General features: G+C 44.6%; 1 protein-coding gene and 1 long non-coding RNA gene across 16 annotated transcripts in view; both read right to left on the bottom strand.

Moving 5' to 3' along the window:
* STRBP (spermatid perinuclear RNA binding protein) overlaps window positions 1-15,873 on the bottom strand; it is a 123,614-nt gene that overhangs the window by 35,727 nt on the left and 72,014 nt on the right. For all 15 annotated transcript variants that reach the window (XM_083721740.1, XM_083721749.1, XM_083721742.1 and 12 more), the window contains 2 exons: window positions 13,521-13,686; window positions 11,327-11,471 (listed from right to left, as the gene is read on the bottom strand). In XM_083721740.1, coding sequence (XP_083577866.1) covers window positions 11,327-11,471; window positions 13,521-13,686 — 311 coding nt within the window. The remainder of the gene's footprint in view (window positions 1-11,326; window positions 11,472-13,520; window positions 13,687-15,873) is intronic.
* The window catches only part of LOC310836556, a 205,326-nt gene that overhangs the window by 153,726 nt on the left and 35,727 nt on the right, over window positions 1-15,873 (bottom strand). The window lies entirely within an intron of this gene.

Below are 15,873 nucleotides of genomic sequence, written 5' to 3'. Positions count from 1 at the left end.
CTTCTCTTTTTAAAGCCACACCACCTTAAAGCTCAGATGGCTTTAAAGGGGGATTAGAGAATTTCGCTGGAGGAGGAAGGCAAGGTTATTAGTGACAACCAGCCCCAATGGCTGCATGGAAGTTCTGGATTCAGAGGCAGTGTTCCTCTGAATAAGAACCGCTTGGGAACATGAGAACGAGGGGGTTATTGCAATCACACCCATGCGTAGGGACACCCCAGAGGCATCTACTTGGCCACTATGGGTAGCAGAACACTGGCCTTGGTCCTGTATACCTGAAGGAGCGTCTCCACCTCCATCGTTCTGCCCGGACACTGAGGTCCAGCTCCGAGGGCCTTCTGGCGGTTCCCTCCCTGTGAGAAGCAAAGCTACAGGGAACCAGGCAGAGGGCCTTCTCGGTGGTCTTGTAGGACTACAAGAAGTTCTGTGAGGAGTAATTTAAGAAATATTGTAAAAATGGAAAGGGAGAAATTATTTGTTAGAAAAGGTAAAGGCAATATTAAGTTAAGAATTGTAGGGGAAATAATCAAGACGGAAGGCTATCAGAGATGCTGAAGGAAGTCCAAACAAGGACATATGTATAAATAATTTGTGTGGTATGTCTTAAAAAATTTTGTATGCTAAAAATTAATGAAAAATATTATTAAAAAAGAGGGCCTTCTCAGTGGTGGCGCCCACCCTATGGAACGCCCTCCCTTCAGATGCAAAGGAAATAAGCAGCTATCCTATCTTTAAAAGACATTTGAAGGCAGCCCTGTTTAGGGAAGCTTTTAATGTTTAACAGACCAGTGTATTTTAATACTTTGTTGGAAGCCGCCCAGAGTGGCTGTGGAAACCCAGCCAGATGGGTGGGGTATAAATAATAGATGATGATGATGATGATGATGATGATTAGGACTTTGATCTGATCTAGCAGAATTTTTCTTACATTCACAGGAGATATATGAGATGACTGTGTGGGTCTCAAATATTAGTTAGGGGAGGGGCCATGTCAATACCACACTTCAGAGCACATGCACAAGATCCCAGCTAAATTTCCAGATAATTTTTTTGGGGGGGTGGAGTATGTTTCTTCCCAGAGATTTCAAAAGTCCTGTAGTAAGGAGGGAGGGGAAGCTGTGGCCCACCTGTTGCTGCAGGTCAACAGCTCAAACCATCCCTGACATGCTAGCTGGGTTGGCAGGAGCTGGGAGCCCAGGAACGACTCTGAAGTAACCAGCACCATGCCAAACAGACCAATATATGGGGAGGGGGTCATAGTGAGAGCACCTGCTTGGCATGCAGAAGGCCTCAGGCTTAATCCTGACCATTGCCAGTTAAACGGTTCTGTGTGAACCATCCAGGGTGATGGCTAGCCAGAACAGCCTGCATTGGGCTACCTGGGCTAACAGCACCAAGCAGCTTCACGTACACAAAGCAGAAATGCTTGTATGCTTTGGCAGGGGCCAAGCTGTGCTGATAGTCATATGCAGTATTTTGGAGCTCCAATAAAACAGTCTTCCAACATCTGGACAAAAGCTGCCCTGATGCATTGGGCTGCCCACTGTCAGAGACAGGTGATGGTTGATGTAAGGGGGAAGTCAGGAGCCTCAGATTTCCAGGAAGGCAGGCAGGCAGGTGAGGCAAGGTATGGTCAGCACCACGGAGAGGGACCATGGTGTGAGTTTCGGGACCATGACTAGCGATCCTGTAGCTGAGCCAGAACATCAGCAGCATCCTGGAGCAACTTGCAGATTGATATAGCCAGGGCCAGGTGTTCATGGGGCAGAGCCCCACACCTTGAACTCTGTATCTGGCAAGGTAAAGGCCTAGTGCCTCATTCTGCTGCCACGGGCTTCTTCTAGGTGCTGGAGTTTCAAGCTGTGGGAGTATTGTGCATGTTATGTGGTGTTAGAAATCTCCCAGGCGCAAGGTGCATTTTGCACCTGGCATGGGTCCAGCTGCGACCATGTGAATATCTCTGGATGCCAGATTAGCGACTGACATCGCCATCTGGCTGGCCACTCCAGCTTTCTTAAGCAGGTAAGCAGAAGAGCTTGTTTATTACATTTATATCCCATATTTTTCTCCAAGGAGTACATGGTTAAACCCCCTCCTCAGTTTTAATCACTACAGTGACCTTGTTAAGATAGGTTAAGATGCTGTGACTGGCCCAAGATCACCCACTGAGCTTCATGTTTATGTTTATGGATACTGTTTTACGTATTATGTGTATCATTTGCCATGTTTTTGCTGTGCTTACTGTGCACATATGCTTATATATTTACCTACTGTAAGCTGCTCTGAGATTTTTCAAATGTTAAATGGTCTATAAACAGAAATGATGATGGTGGTGGTATCTCATCAGGGCTCCACTGATCTCTCTGAGCAACCTGCAAGAGAAACACCTGTGTCTGATGACAAAGGCTCTTCAGGACTGTGGGGAGGAGATGTGGACTCTGGTTCCTACAGACCAAGGCATGGCTCTATCTCCTTGGGGCTGCTGTCATCAGAGGACTGTATCTCTGAGGAACCCTGCTCTGGAGCCATAAAGAGAGTGACTTAAAAGCTTAAAATTGTTCTCTCTCATTGATGGTATGGACATGGCTTACTGGAACATTAGATATTCAAGAAATTTCATTTCCTGAAATAAAATTATTTAGGCATGCTCTCTTATTGCTGAAAGAGGATCCAAGTTTAGTTTATAAAAAGTAGCTGGGTTTATCATTTTATCTACTGCGGTCTGGAAAGCCAGAAGGTTCAGCGTGTCACAGCCCTATGCAACCCGTAATCTAGCAGAAGAAATTAACAAGCGTAGAAGAGCATAAACCTCAAAGAAAATCCAAAGCCGTCTTGATTTGCAGCTTTCAGCTCTGGCTGTGACCAAAAAGGAGCTACAAAGCGCCACACAGTTATGGTTCAACCCATATTAACTTTGCAGCAGATATTTGCATTGTTCTTTGCATTACGCACATCAACAGGATTGCAACACTGCCAATAAAAGCTGCAAAGTCGTAAATGGGATTAGCTGCTGGATGTTTTTACAAGCACAATAAAGGACAGTTTGGAGATTTTTTAAAAAAAGTTGCTGTTTTGTTTCTCCCCTCCAACCCCAACTCTTGCCAGCATCTTTTAGTTCGGTGAGTGGAAAGGGCCTTGCCATTTCCTTTCTCCAATGGTTGAAACTAGGATATTTTCTGATGCAGAACAAAAACATTGTGCATGCATCTGGTGGGGGGAGTTGGGGGAGACAACAGAAACATCTGCTTCAACATCATGCTTTGGACAATACAGCAACCAGTGGGTGAGTAAGAATCTCTTTTAATAAATTGCGGGGGTGGGGGAAAACAACAAGAGAGACTGACCGGCTGCAAGGCCGCTCCACCAACCATGCAGAGACCACCTGGGCCCACCTTGCAGGGAAATCGTGCAACCAGGTAACCATTAAAGCTGCTGGCAAAGCAAGCACAACCTTAAGAGCGGCACAAATGAGGAACTTTGCTCAAGTAAGACAGATTCTGTCTGCCTTAATAAGTTACCCGGAAGAAGATAGCTATCACCCAAAAAACCCAACACCCACAGGGGCTGGGCTTCCACAGTGCTCGTTTAGCATTAATTGAAGAGGCCATGGTGAATGTGTTAGGAAGCCTTGGAAAGCAGCGAGACTCTGAGAAGCTCAGTTTATCCTCTCTGTTTCCGCAAGGCCGAGTCCCCCACGTCGCAGGCAGCCAATGCGTGAGAATTAAGTGTTGCAGAGGAACAGAGAGATGGAGAGAAAAGTGGAATCTTCAAGGGGGTGGCTCACAGTGTCAGGACTGGTTTTGGCGACCCTCACTAGAATAGGTGTGCCAGCTCATGCTCTGACCGTCAGGGAGGCAAAACATCTGCAAAAAAGACATTTGGGTGGACAGGACTGGGTGACTTTAACCACTTCATTACACGGGTGGGGGGGGAGAGGAACGTAAGCAAGGAAGAAAGGACTGTGGGGCAGTGCCACAAACACATGTGGGGTGAAATGCAGCCATGGGGAACTGCCCTCCAGAGTGAAAAGCTCCGTTCTGCCTTGGGCTGGGCCACCTGTGCTCCTGCTAACCTCCACCTGGCCCATTAAAACTGCAACCCTTCAGTTATTTGTATGCTTCCTTAACCCAAGAGATTTATTAGTTTTTAAAGGAGGCTGGGTCAAAAAGCTGCAGGCTTTCCTTGGGGAGGTCTTCGCCCTTCTGCTCACCCACCCTCCAAATTCAGCCCAGAGACTGAGCTGGGTGTCAGGTCTGTTGGTGCAGGATAACTACAGGCAGCTCATTTGCAGAGTTGGGCCAGTGGGACAGGGCAGGGCAGAGAGATCTGAAGGGACCAAGAAATGAGAATGAAACATATTTCCACCTACTGGGAAAGGAGAAACTTATATACACACAACAGAATAATAATTGATTCCTTCATTCCAGGGGGTAGATGAATTCTATAATTCAAAAGAAGGATTTGCAGAGGAGGGGTGGAATCAGCACATTTTTTAAAAAAAGGGCAAAAGAGAATTTAAAAAGAGTTTTTTAACGGCCCCTGAGCAAAGTGGCAGCGTATGCATTTATTAGGGATGGGGGGGAGAGACCTGTGGCCCTTTCTCTCCCCCCCAACCAATATGGCCAGTGGTCAGGGATGATGGGAGCTGTAGCCTAGCAACATCTGGAGAGCCCCCAGTTCTGTGCCTCTGGTATAAATATATAAAAACTCCAAATTATTACAGCTAACGAAGAAGTGGTCAGTGACCAACAAAACTATTGGAACGCCGGGCTGTGTGGCAAGCACAAGGAACGCCGCCTAGCTGTCACAGCTGCAGCAGCAGCAGCAGCAGCCCTGGCGCTGGGTCCCTCCGCCGCCACCAGGAAGGCCAGGCCAGGTGACATTCCTTGTGCTTCCCATCCAGGTCCAATTTTCACAGCTGCAGCAGCGGCTCCAGCAATGGGTCCCTTTGACAATGGGGGGGGGAGAAGGTGGGGGGAAAGAAGGGAGGGCAGGCGCTATCAGCACGGCTCCCTTTGATGGGGTGGGGGGGAGAGAAAGGGCTGGCTTGGGGGGGAGCTGCTTTAGGGGGAGAGAGAAAGGGCTGGAAGGGGAGAGAAAGAACTTTTGCCTCCCTTTCCTCCCCCCCATAAACTCCCCCCTCCCGTGTCCAGTTAGCCACCTCCTTCCACACAGCAACCTGCACACACTCTTTGTCCCTCCAACAACAATGGGTAGATCACTGCCAGTTTTTTATACTGGTAGGAGATCACAACCTTTCGGAAGCTGGATGTGCCTGCTATATATCAAGGGTCATGATTTATCTAGCATACGATCCCTCTAGTTCTCCTTCTCATTCCTTCTACTAACCACAAGCCTTGCCCACTCTCAACCCTGCTGACTTCTCTTTTCTTCCACTCTTTTCACAAATAAGAACAGCTAAGAAAAGGTGGGTGGGAGGCTGATTTTTTGCCTCTGGGAAAAATCAAGGTAGTAACTGCGTAAAATGATTTTAAGAAACCAAACCCACCCCAAACCTAAGTTCTTTATTCCCAATGCATATTGAGTAGGTAAGTACATCTGAAGGCCCCTTCTGGGTCAGACCAAAGGTCCACCTAGTCCAGCCTCCTGGTCTCACAGTAGCCAACCAGATGCCCCAATGGGAAGCCAATGGGCAGGATCCGCGTGCAGCAGCTCACTTTCATGTTGCTCAACAACTGTTATTTAGAAACCTACTGAGTACACATTACTCAACACTACAGGTAAAATGTGGCCATCATGACTAGTAGCTATTGACTGACAAATTTGTGACAGATGAGGCTAATCCACTTTTAAGGCCGATGCTGCATCTTGTGGCAAATTTCAGAGTCTAACCATACGCTTTGTCTCTTTCAAATCAAATCCATTGGATGTCTCCCACTGGCTTGTAGTTTAGAAGAGAGGAAGGTTCCTATCCACTTCTCTACACCACACAGAATTTCATTTTTCAAATGAGCAGAATTGGATTGCTTTGGTGCATCAGTGAAGTAGTGTACATTGACCTTGAGAAGAAAGTGTTATCTTCAAAAATATATTGGGATTTAAAAGAGAGTATCTGTTCTCTACCACTGTTTCCATGCCTCCTTAACAACTCAGTGATGCTTCACATATCTTCTATTAATTCCCAATTCTTTCAATCCATGCCTAGAGGCAAAGTCTGGATTCTAATAAAATGCTTACAATTACGATTGCTAAGCCAGGGACTGGCATTTACCCCTGCTAAGAGCTGTTTGACAGTGGAATTTGCTGCCAAGGAGTGTGGTGGAGTCTCCTTCTTTGGAGGTCTTTAAGCAGAGGCTTGACAACCATATGTCAGGAGTGCTCTGATGGTGTTTCCTGCTTGGCAGGGGGTTGGACTCGATGGCCCTTGTGGTCTCTTCCAACTCTATGATTCTATGATAAATTAATGCAGTTTATTAGTTGCAGGGGCCCAGGCTTGGTAGTCATCCATTGCCTCCGGTAGTTTGCAAAACTGGGCCACCTTGCTGCCTTCCTCACAAAGGTGAAAGCAAGAAAAATCCTTCTGAATTCACTGCCTACAGAGAGTTTTTATAGGGGAGAAAAAGCAAGGATTTCTGCTCCCCACTGAATCCCTGCAAAGGCGAGGGCTTGGTCTGAGGCATTCAGCCTATTACCTTCCCAATTCCCACTTCCACACATCTACATCTACATCTCCAACCCATCCATTTTGGCCATGAAGCACCCCTATCGCCATTCCACCTGCGTGAAACACTTCTCCTTCCAGGGGCTCCAAACACCTGTCCCCAATTCCATCCTGAAGGAGACAAATTAAAACTGACCAACATGATGGTTCAGTGTGGGGTGGAGGGCAGGGAGGGCAGAGGGGAAACAGAGGAATATGTGGTATGTCTAGAAATGGAGAAAGAGCAACCAGGAGGGGTGGGGTGGGGGTCCTTGGCCATTGGGGCGGGGTCCAGTTGCCTCAACCTTCATGACAGAGCAGCACCAGTTGGTCAAATCTCTGACATTGTTCAATGGCTAAATTATGGGGAAGGGGAGGATTAAAGCACTGGAGACACGAGGCAGGAATTCTATTCCAGTGGGGATGAATGGGACAACCCTACAGGCGAAACTCAAAAAAATAGAATATCATGGAAAAGTTCATTTATTTCAGTAATTCAACTTCAAAGGTGAAACTCATAGATGAGATCGACTCATGACATGCAAAGAGAGATATGTCAAGCCTTGATTTGTTCTAAAGGTGAAACTCGAAAAATTAGAATATCGTGGAAAAGTTCATTTATTTCAGTCATTCAACTTCAAAGGTGAAACTGATATATGAGATAGACTCGTAACATGCCAAGTGAGATATGTCAAACCTTGATTTGTTATCATAGCGATGATCACGTGCACAGCTGATGAAAACCCTAAATTAACAATCTCAGAAAATTAGAATATTAAATGAAATCAGCAAAACAAGGATTGCAAATCGAGCAAGATTGGACCTCTGAGAAGTAGAAGCATATCTCGCTTTGCATGTCATGATTCAATCTCATATATGAGTTTCACCTTTGAAGTTTAATTCCTGAAAGAAATGAACTTTTCCACGATATTCTAATTTTTCGAGTTTCACCTGTATGTGTGCCTACTCATAAGTCAATCCCATGGAGTTCAATGTGGCCTACTCTTGGGTAAGGGGGCACTTGGGGTAGGGTTGGTGGTAACACAGCAAGAGCCCTGAACACCATTGCTGCCTTCCTATGAATGCAGAGGAAACATCCTCCATCCATGTCTTTTCTTGTGCCTGAACAGCAAAGTCCAAGTGCGTAACAGGAGATGGGACAAGACACGGCGAGGAGACAGATGACACCCAGAGAACGTTATGTGCAGCGGTTTAAGTATGGCACTTTAGCGGTAACCTCAACTCAGTCCTGCTCATGAGTATTATTGGCTTAAAGGTAAACACACATCAATAATTAGCAGAGAAGGGGAGCCTTCTGGAGAAGGAAAAATACCCAACAGCTTCATCACCACCATGTTGGGCAACACATTTGTGAGAAGCCCCTTCTCCCGAGTATTCACTGTTAAGACTCAGATTATTTAACACAGCATTTAATCAAAAAGCAAACAGACTTGGTATCTGTTGTTAACCGATAGCAAAACTGAAAGGGAGCCAGCAATGGAATTTGCTAGGTGTGCAAAGTCCAAGCTGAGCAGGTATAAAGGTAGGACCTGACACTCATTCTGAAAGGAGGCAGCAGAGGCACAGCACAGTGGTTGCCTACCTTTAACATACACACAAAGCCACAGAGCTAGGCGGGGGCCAAAAATCCCAGCCAAGGGGTAGGCAACCTGGTGACCCTCCAGGTGTCACTGAACTACAATCACCCTTGACCACTGGACACTCTTGGCTGGGGCTGAAGGGAGTCCAACAACATCTAGAGCAGCCTTTCTCAACCTGTGGGTCCCCAGATGTTGTTGAACTACAACTCCCATCACCCATAGCTAGCAAGGCCAGAGCTCAGGGATGATGGGAGTTGTAGTCCAACAACATCTGGGGACCCACAGGTTGAGAACTGCTGATCTAGAGGGTACCAGGTTGTCAGTCCTGTCCACCCCTTTCCCCACTCCAGAAATATGAGCTGATCAATTTAACAGTGGTTCCCGAAGACCAGTGGTTCCCCAAATGGGTAGTATAGCTTGGGGGGGGGAGAATTACTGGGGAGGGCAAGGGATATGTAAATGATTACCAGAAACTGAAAAGCTGATATCACTGTTCATCCATTTTGTTGAATTAATTAATTAAACTAAAATATTTTAAATTGGATCTTGAATTAATGTGCAATTAATTCTTACTGTTTTGGGTTTTGTTGTTATCATCTTCCCAATTGGGTCATGCAAACCACTTTTTCAAATGCTGCTTTTATGGGGTAGGAGGCACTGAGGATGAATTTATGGAACCAAAGGGGCAGTGGTCAGAGAAAGTTTGGGAACCATTTGTCTAGACCAAATGATGTTTGCAAAGCTAAGAGTTATGTATATGGAAAGATTCTGTTCCATCTGGATAGGAGAGCAGTCTGTTTCTGAAATAAATTTAAAGTCCTGCTTGCAGCAAACTCAACGTCAGGAACAGGAACACAGTCTTGTTTTCCAAAAACTTTATCATAATCATTTTCCCATGGGCAACATGTTAAGAGTTTGGGTTAGAAGGATTCCGGTCCTGCCTGTCTTAATGGAGGCAGCCCCCACAACAGCGGGGGATCGTTGACGAATGAAAAACAAAGATGACAGAGGGCAAATCATCCTTGCAAGTTCCCGCCAGGGACGGGGGGAAGGGGCTTCCCTCACAGTTCATCTCAGTACCTGGCTCTCACTCTGGCATGGAATGTGGGAGGTCAGGGGCTGCTGAGTGCAAAAGCACTTTGCCTGGTGAAAACCCTCCTACGCCGCCATTAAGAAACAGAGGTTCTCCTTTTAGCTGGCTTTAAAATACTGGCATAAGGGTTGCAACAACATATTGCCAAATATACCAGCTACAGTGATCAAAAGTTTGAATTGAAATAAGATTTTCTTTGGCGTGAGAATCGGTTGGGGGGAGGGAAGCCCACGATTTGTTTATTCTAAGCTTCTTTTATATATTTATGATTTGGCAACCCACTCCAGAATATAAAATAAAAATATATTTACAAGTGAGGAAGGGAGGTTGGAGTAATATTGATATTACCAAGCAAAAAAATGGAAACTGTGTGATTTGAAATGAAGAAAAGAGGGGGAGGGAAAGCTCAAATATGACTGTGTTGGAAAGACAAAGCAATCCCCCTCACTTCCATTTAAAAACAACAGACAAGGAAAGAGAGACTGAGATTTGTGTGTTCTGCTGACAGAATGTAATGTAAGATAAAGTTTAATTGGGCCATAAATCTCCAGCTGGAAGGAAAAGAATTTGGGGTCTGTGATAAGAACCCTGCAGAGATTCTGTTAGTTGGAAAGGAGTATTACATTATTTTTCCATGTATAAGATGCCCCCTATTTTGGGGGATTGCAAATTAAGGAAACAGCCCACAGCATTACTTGTGCATAAGATGAGACCGAATTTTAAACCTAATTTTTTGTTTAAAAAAACCTAATATTATACACGGAAAAATACGGTAAATCTTCAGAGCATCTGAAAACTGCCCACCTTTTCCTAGGTTGAGGGGGATACGGCAGAGATCTACGACATGTTTTACTAGTGAGACAGAATGGTTTCTAGCAGACTGTCGCCTGTTCCGAGACATCGAAGCAAGGGACGGAGAAATAAGACCTCTGAGAAACTTGGAGATTCAGTTCCGCCCGAAGCCTTGATGGGAGAAAACAACAGCTGGGACGTGAAAGAGGCAACACCATATATGGGCAGAAGGAATCTCCATCTATATAACAGTTTTCACACGCAGGGCAGAAGAAAGATAATAGTTTTGAGTTCCACACGTGAAGCTTTATAAATTTATATATTGTAACATCACAAATGGAAATCACTAATTCTGTAGCAGTTGATTAAGGATTATTGTAATTGCATTGTAACTGACGCAGTGAAATGCACCCAAACCATCAGGCAGGGAGTCACTAGAACTAAAATGTATTAATTGGAAGTTGATTGGCACTTTGATAATTGTATAATTTGGGGATTAATTGTTATTGTTATAATTTGGCTATTGTTTGGGGTATATTGGAAAACTAATAAAAATTATGTAAGAGTTGGGGATTAGTAGCAAAAGCAGTATCTCAGAGGGAAGAAAACGGGTGGGTAAGCTGTGACCCTCTAGACGGGCTCCAACTCCCATCAGCCCCAGCCATCATGGCCAATGGTCAAAGATGGTTGGGAGTCCAACATCATCTGGAGAACCAAAAGGTTCCCCACCCCAGGAATAAAAATTAATAATATTTTAGACCAAGACCTGCCTTAACAGAGAGATTTTCCCACAGGGATGAGAAGAGGGGGCAAGATGAACCTATCAGAGGAGTCCATTCTAACATCTAGGGTCAGCCATGGAAAAGGCCCTGAGTGAACCATGTTTATATGATATTGAAAGCTGACTTGGGTGGTCTGTTCTGAAAATAGTGTCCTAGTAACAATCTCATAAACTAACAGAGCTAACTGAAGGTTAGCAACTGTACTCCTGTATACAACATTCTCTGAACGGGGCTGTCGAATCCCTAGTGAGATCAGATGCTTCTGCCCATCCTTTTGGCAAGTAAACTGAGGTTTGCTGGTAGCACAACAAGGACAGAGAACTCCTTTTTCACCTGCGCAGTGTAAGGAGGAAAATCATTAGCACAATCAGGAAAACAAGGGAACTCCTCCCAATACCTCCGTCCTTCTTCTCAGCTTCGTCCCGGATTAGAGGGGAGGTTAGGGTCACCTTGAGAGTTAGTGGAAGCTCCTTTGTGCTACGGATGATGATGGCTGCCTCACCCACATGTTGCTCCACGTGATATTTCTCCTCTGTGAGTTTCTGAAAGAGTTCAGAATTGCTCAGTTGAGTCACTGTGGTGGGAAATCACAAACTCAGCAAAGAAAAAGACGTCTTTATGCTGGATGGAGCTGATGGGAGTTGTAATCCAAATTTTCAGGAGGGCAAAGTATTGACTAACTTCCTAGAAACTGTTGCTTTGAAACAATTTGAAAGCCAACACTTGAAAACCAAACAACCCATCTTCTCATTTTCCTTCCACTGGAGATGGCAAGGCCAATATAATCTTCTCCCTCTAAGTCAGGCTGAGAACTTGGAAGTTCTCATTATTTATGCATAACTCAAGGAAGTTTGTAGTGGGTCTATCTGAGCACCCAGGGTTGATGGGGACAACCTGTTGGTGTCTATGTGGATTAATCCGAAAGTGAATCCAACCCTCGCAAAAGTTAAAGGAGAGGTATTAGAGCTGCCAGGGGTTCAAAGGCCAGTCTGAACTAACATGTATTTTCCTTTTTTATAAAGGGCAAGCCAGAAGGAAGATACCCCTATCCACTCTCATTCTCCACTAACTCAGCCCCTTACAAAGGGGACAATATATACTAAATAATAATAACTTCTCTTGAAACACATAGTTTAGTAGAGGAGTTGGAGAATTTGCTTTATGAGACATCTGTGAGTGATTTTTTTTTAAAAAAAATAATAATAGTAGTACTATTACTTTTAAATTCTGAAAACTATGTTCATTTCTCTGCATGAATTTTTAAATTATTTGTTCTGGCAGCTGGAAAATTAAGAGCTAAAATTGTGGCTCCCAATGTTGAAAGTTCTTTCTGTTTTGCAATGGCTTATAACCAAAGAAATAAAGTTGTTACTTAGCTGCCTACCAATCTAGTAAAAAAAGTTTATTTCTTTAATAACATTATAATCATTAGAACTATTTATTAGATGTAGCTTTACAGATAAATGAGAGGGCAGCTCCAATTCTGAGAGAGAACAGAAACAAAGCTGGTGTACTTAGGCTTTCTTAGGTCAGGGCAGAGGCACCCATTCCCCCCCCCCATCTGTGTTGTCTACATTTGTTACTGTGATATCTGGGTTTCTTGACTTCCTTGAAACTGATGTTTTCAGAACTTCTTGACCCAAATAATTTTGATGCACATCTGGACTTTCAAAGAGACATCCCACCGAAAGGGACCACTGCAGGACAGAGAATACACTCATACAAAAGACATAGCTGTCAACTTTTCCCTTTTCTTGCGAGGAATCCTATTCGGAATAAGGGAATTTCCCTTTAAAAAAGGGAAAAGTTATGACAAAAGAGGGGCAGCTAGGCAGATGCACAGAATTTATTTTTTATTCATTCAGTTTATATAGCATCCTTTATCAAAAGATCCCAACAACAGTAGGAACACATTATGGAGCACCAATTATAAAAATCATAATAAAAAGAATAATAACCAAAGATGAGCATATCCATGGCTATGAGTCCCATGTGCTGGGGACAAACTGCAGAGGATGCCTATCACTTCCATACCTTGTGGGGAGCTTCTGCTGGCCCACAGTTGAAAACAGAACACTGGGTTTGGTCTGGCCTGGTCATTCTCAAATATGAGATCTCATTGTTAAGACAAATGAGTCTTCTGGGTTTTTAGGGGAGAAGGGTTTTGCAAGAGAATTGCATGCTGAGTGTTCAGCTTTCTGCAAACCTGTAAAAAGCCAGTACTCTTTTGGGTTACAGAGTTTTGGTTCCTGAACTGTGGCCATGTATCACGGCACAGCAAGGGCACACTGAAAAGAAAAAATGATGTTTCCAAGCCATCGCCCTGAGCAACACTCAGAAGGAACAAAGCAGAGAAAAGCAAGGCACTTTTGCCACTTCTGCTCACCTTCTCTGGAGGATAGCCTAGATTTAAGGGCAGAGAACAAGCGATTCATCTTTAAACTGTTTCAGGTTTTCCATGGTGTAAAATTCAGTTAATCTTCTTCTTTGCCCAGGACAGCATTCAATTTTTAAAATAAAAAAAAACCAGCACTGAGCAGTGCTTAGCTGAGCCATTCATCACAGCCACAGACTGCCCTAATTTTACTCACCTGGATTTGGATGGGGAGGTTGTCTTTGACGAGAGACAGTAAGGTCTCGGTGGGCTTCTCTTTGCACATAAGAACCAGCTCCAAGTCCATGTCATCTTTTATCAGCAGACCTTTAGCTACTAAGCCAATCCTCATCACGCCACACAAGACCCGGCCACCATGGTCCCTGAAGACAGGAATAGATATATTTTCCCCAGAACAATAATCACAGTGATATTTTGCACACTCAACATGTGTGTGCATGTAACAATGTGTTCTGCTTCACACCCTTAGCACAGGGCAACAATTTTGCTGCACCCTTATTTCAAACTCCTGAAACAGACAGAGGGCTATGAGTAATAACAAGGAGAAAACCTGTAAGTAATGAGTTTGTTTTCCAGAGGTGTAACTCTGTTATCATCTCTTGCAGCAAAAAGAGCAGAGAGTTTTGAGGCACTTAAAAAACTTCCTCTGCAACTAACCTTAGGGAAACTGCCCTTGAACAAAGAAACTTCAATGGGAGCCTCCAAGGTGACACTATTGAACTGCCACACAAAGGATCTCAGTGCTATCATTTGTGGGCTGAACTGGCATAATGGATTTTTATCATATTACATGTGTTAACTAACTTGCCAGTTCCCAAATGCCTGTCTTGTCAATTACTCCTTTGTTTGTTGTTAACCATCACATAAGATAATTATTAGGATCTGTACTTTTTGGCATTTCCTTTCCTTTTGACATCACTGTTCAAAATCCTACCCACTGGGTTGTAAACTTAATGCATCTGATGAAGTAAGCTCGAGTCCATAAAAATTTATGCCATAACACATTTGCTATTCCTGATCTTCCCCTTAAAATAAACAAGATCCCTCGTGGTTCTAAATCAGGGGTCAGCAAACTTTTTCAGCAGGGGGCTGGCCCACTGTCCCTCAGACCTTGTGGGGGGCCGGACTGTATTTTGGAAAAATAATAATGAACGAATTCCTATGCCCCACAAGTAACCCAGAGATGCATTATAAATAAAAGGACACATTCTATTCATGTAAAAACACACTGATTCCCGAACCGTCCGCAGGCCGGATTTAGAAGGCGATTGGGCTGGATCCGGCCCCCAGGAAGTGGCGATGGCAGCTACGCAGGGTTTCAGGAAGAGGAGTCCACCTAGAGGTGCCAAGATTGGACCTGTGACCTTCTGCAAGCCAAGCATGTCCGCTGCCACTAGCCTGCTGCCCTTTCCTTATTTGCAGTCTTTGTAAGTATTAAAATACTCTTAAAAATAAATGAAACTGTTGATGTATCAGGGCCATATTTAGTTGAAAGAAAGTTATTTTTAAATTGATTCAACTGACTGAGGGATGAGGAACCTGTGGCCTTGTGGGAGCTGGCAGCCTGCAACTGCCACCAGCATCCCTGACCATTGGCGTTGCTGGGAGTCCAGTGACATCCAGATTAAGACAAGATCCCCAGCTCATTATGTTGGAAGATTCAGGACAGAGGGAAGGAAGTCCTTCTTCACACTGTTAAACTATGGAACTCTCTCCCACAGGAGGAAGAGATGGCTACCAACTGGGAAGGCGTTAAGAGACAAGTTCATGGAGGAGGAGAGGCTCTCAATGGCTGGGCTCTGACTCCACAGCTAGAGGCAGCAGGGCTTCTGAGTAACAGTTGCTGGAAACAAAAACAAAAAAGTGTGTGTGTGTGTGTGTGTGTGTGTGTGATCTTGTGCTCAAATCCTGCTTGTTGGTCTCCCACAATGGGCATCCTGTTGGCCACTGTGAGATGTTGGGTTAGATGAGCTGTGGGCCTGATCCAATAGGCCCTTATGTTCTTAAGTGTTACATCCCTAACAAATGTAGCAAGAAATGTGGCTAATCAGGCTGATTTCTATTGCAATCAGTACAACCCTATGAACTTTTATTGGCAAGCCATCCCCACTGCGCTCCATGGGGCTTAGTCCCAGGACAGTGTGGACTTGGGGCACAGCCTACAAACAGTCTTTGTCAGCACGATTTGCTTAGACATCATCTGTGGCTTCGACAGACTGAACCATTTTCCAACACTGCACCATGTATTCAGTTCTCAGTTGTCCAGATACATTGACCCTGTACATGGTCGCTTGACGAAACCCAGTTGGATTCTTTCTTTGGAGGTTCCTGGAGGCTGTCTCTCCATGATGGCTAAGCTGTCCAGACAGCAGTCCTTTCATACAAAGCCATGGGAATCGAGTCCCTCTCCCTTGGAGGCAACTGTAGGAGACGCCTGCTTTTGTCCATCCCAAAAAGACATTGGAAAGCAAGCTGCTTGCTAAAGGTTAAACAGACTATGGTAGCCTCTAGGCTGCGGACAGTTTAAAAGGGCTGGAGTGTCACACATC

The sequence above is a fragment of the Podarcis gaigeae genome (genome assembly GCF_964106915.1).
Source record: "Podarcis gaigeae genome assembly, chromosome: Z".
Lineage (NCBI taxonomy): Eukaryota > Metazoa > Chordata > Lepidosauria > Squamata > Lacertidae > Podarcis > Podarcis gaigeae.
This window is presented reverse-complemented; position numbering and strand designations above follow the sequence as displayed.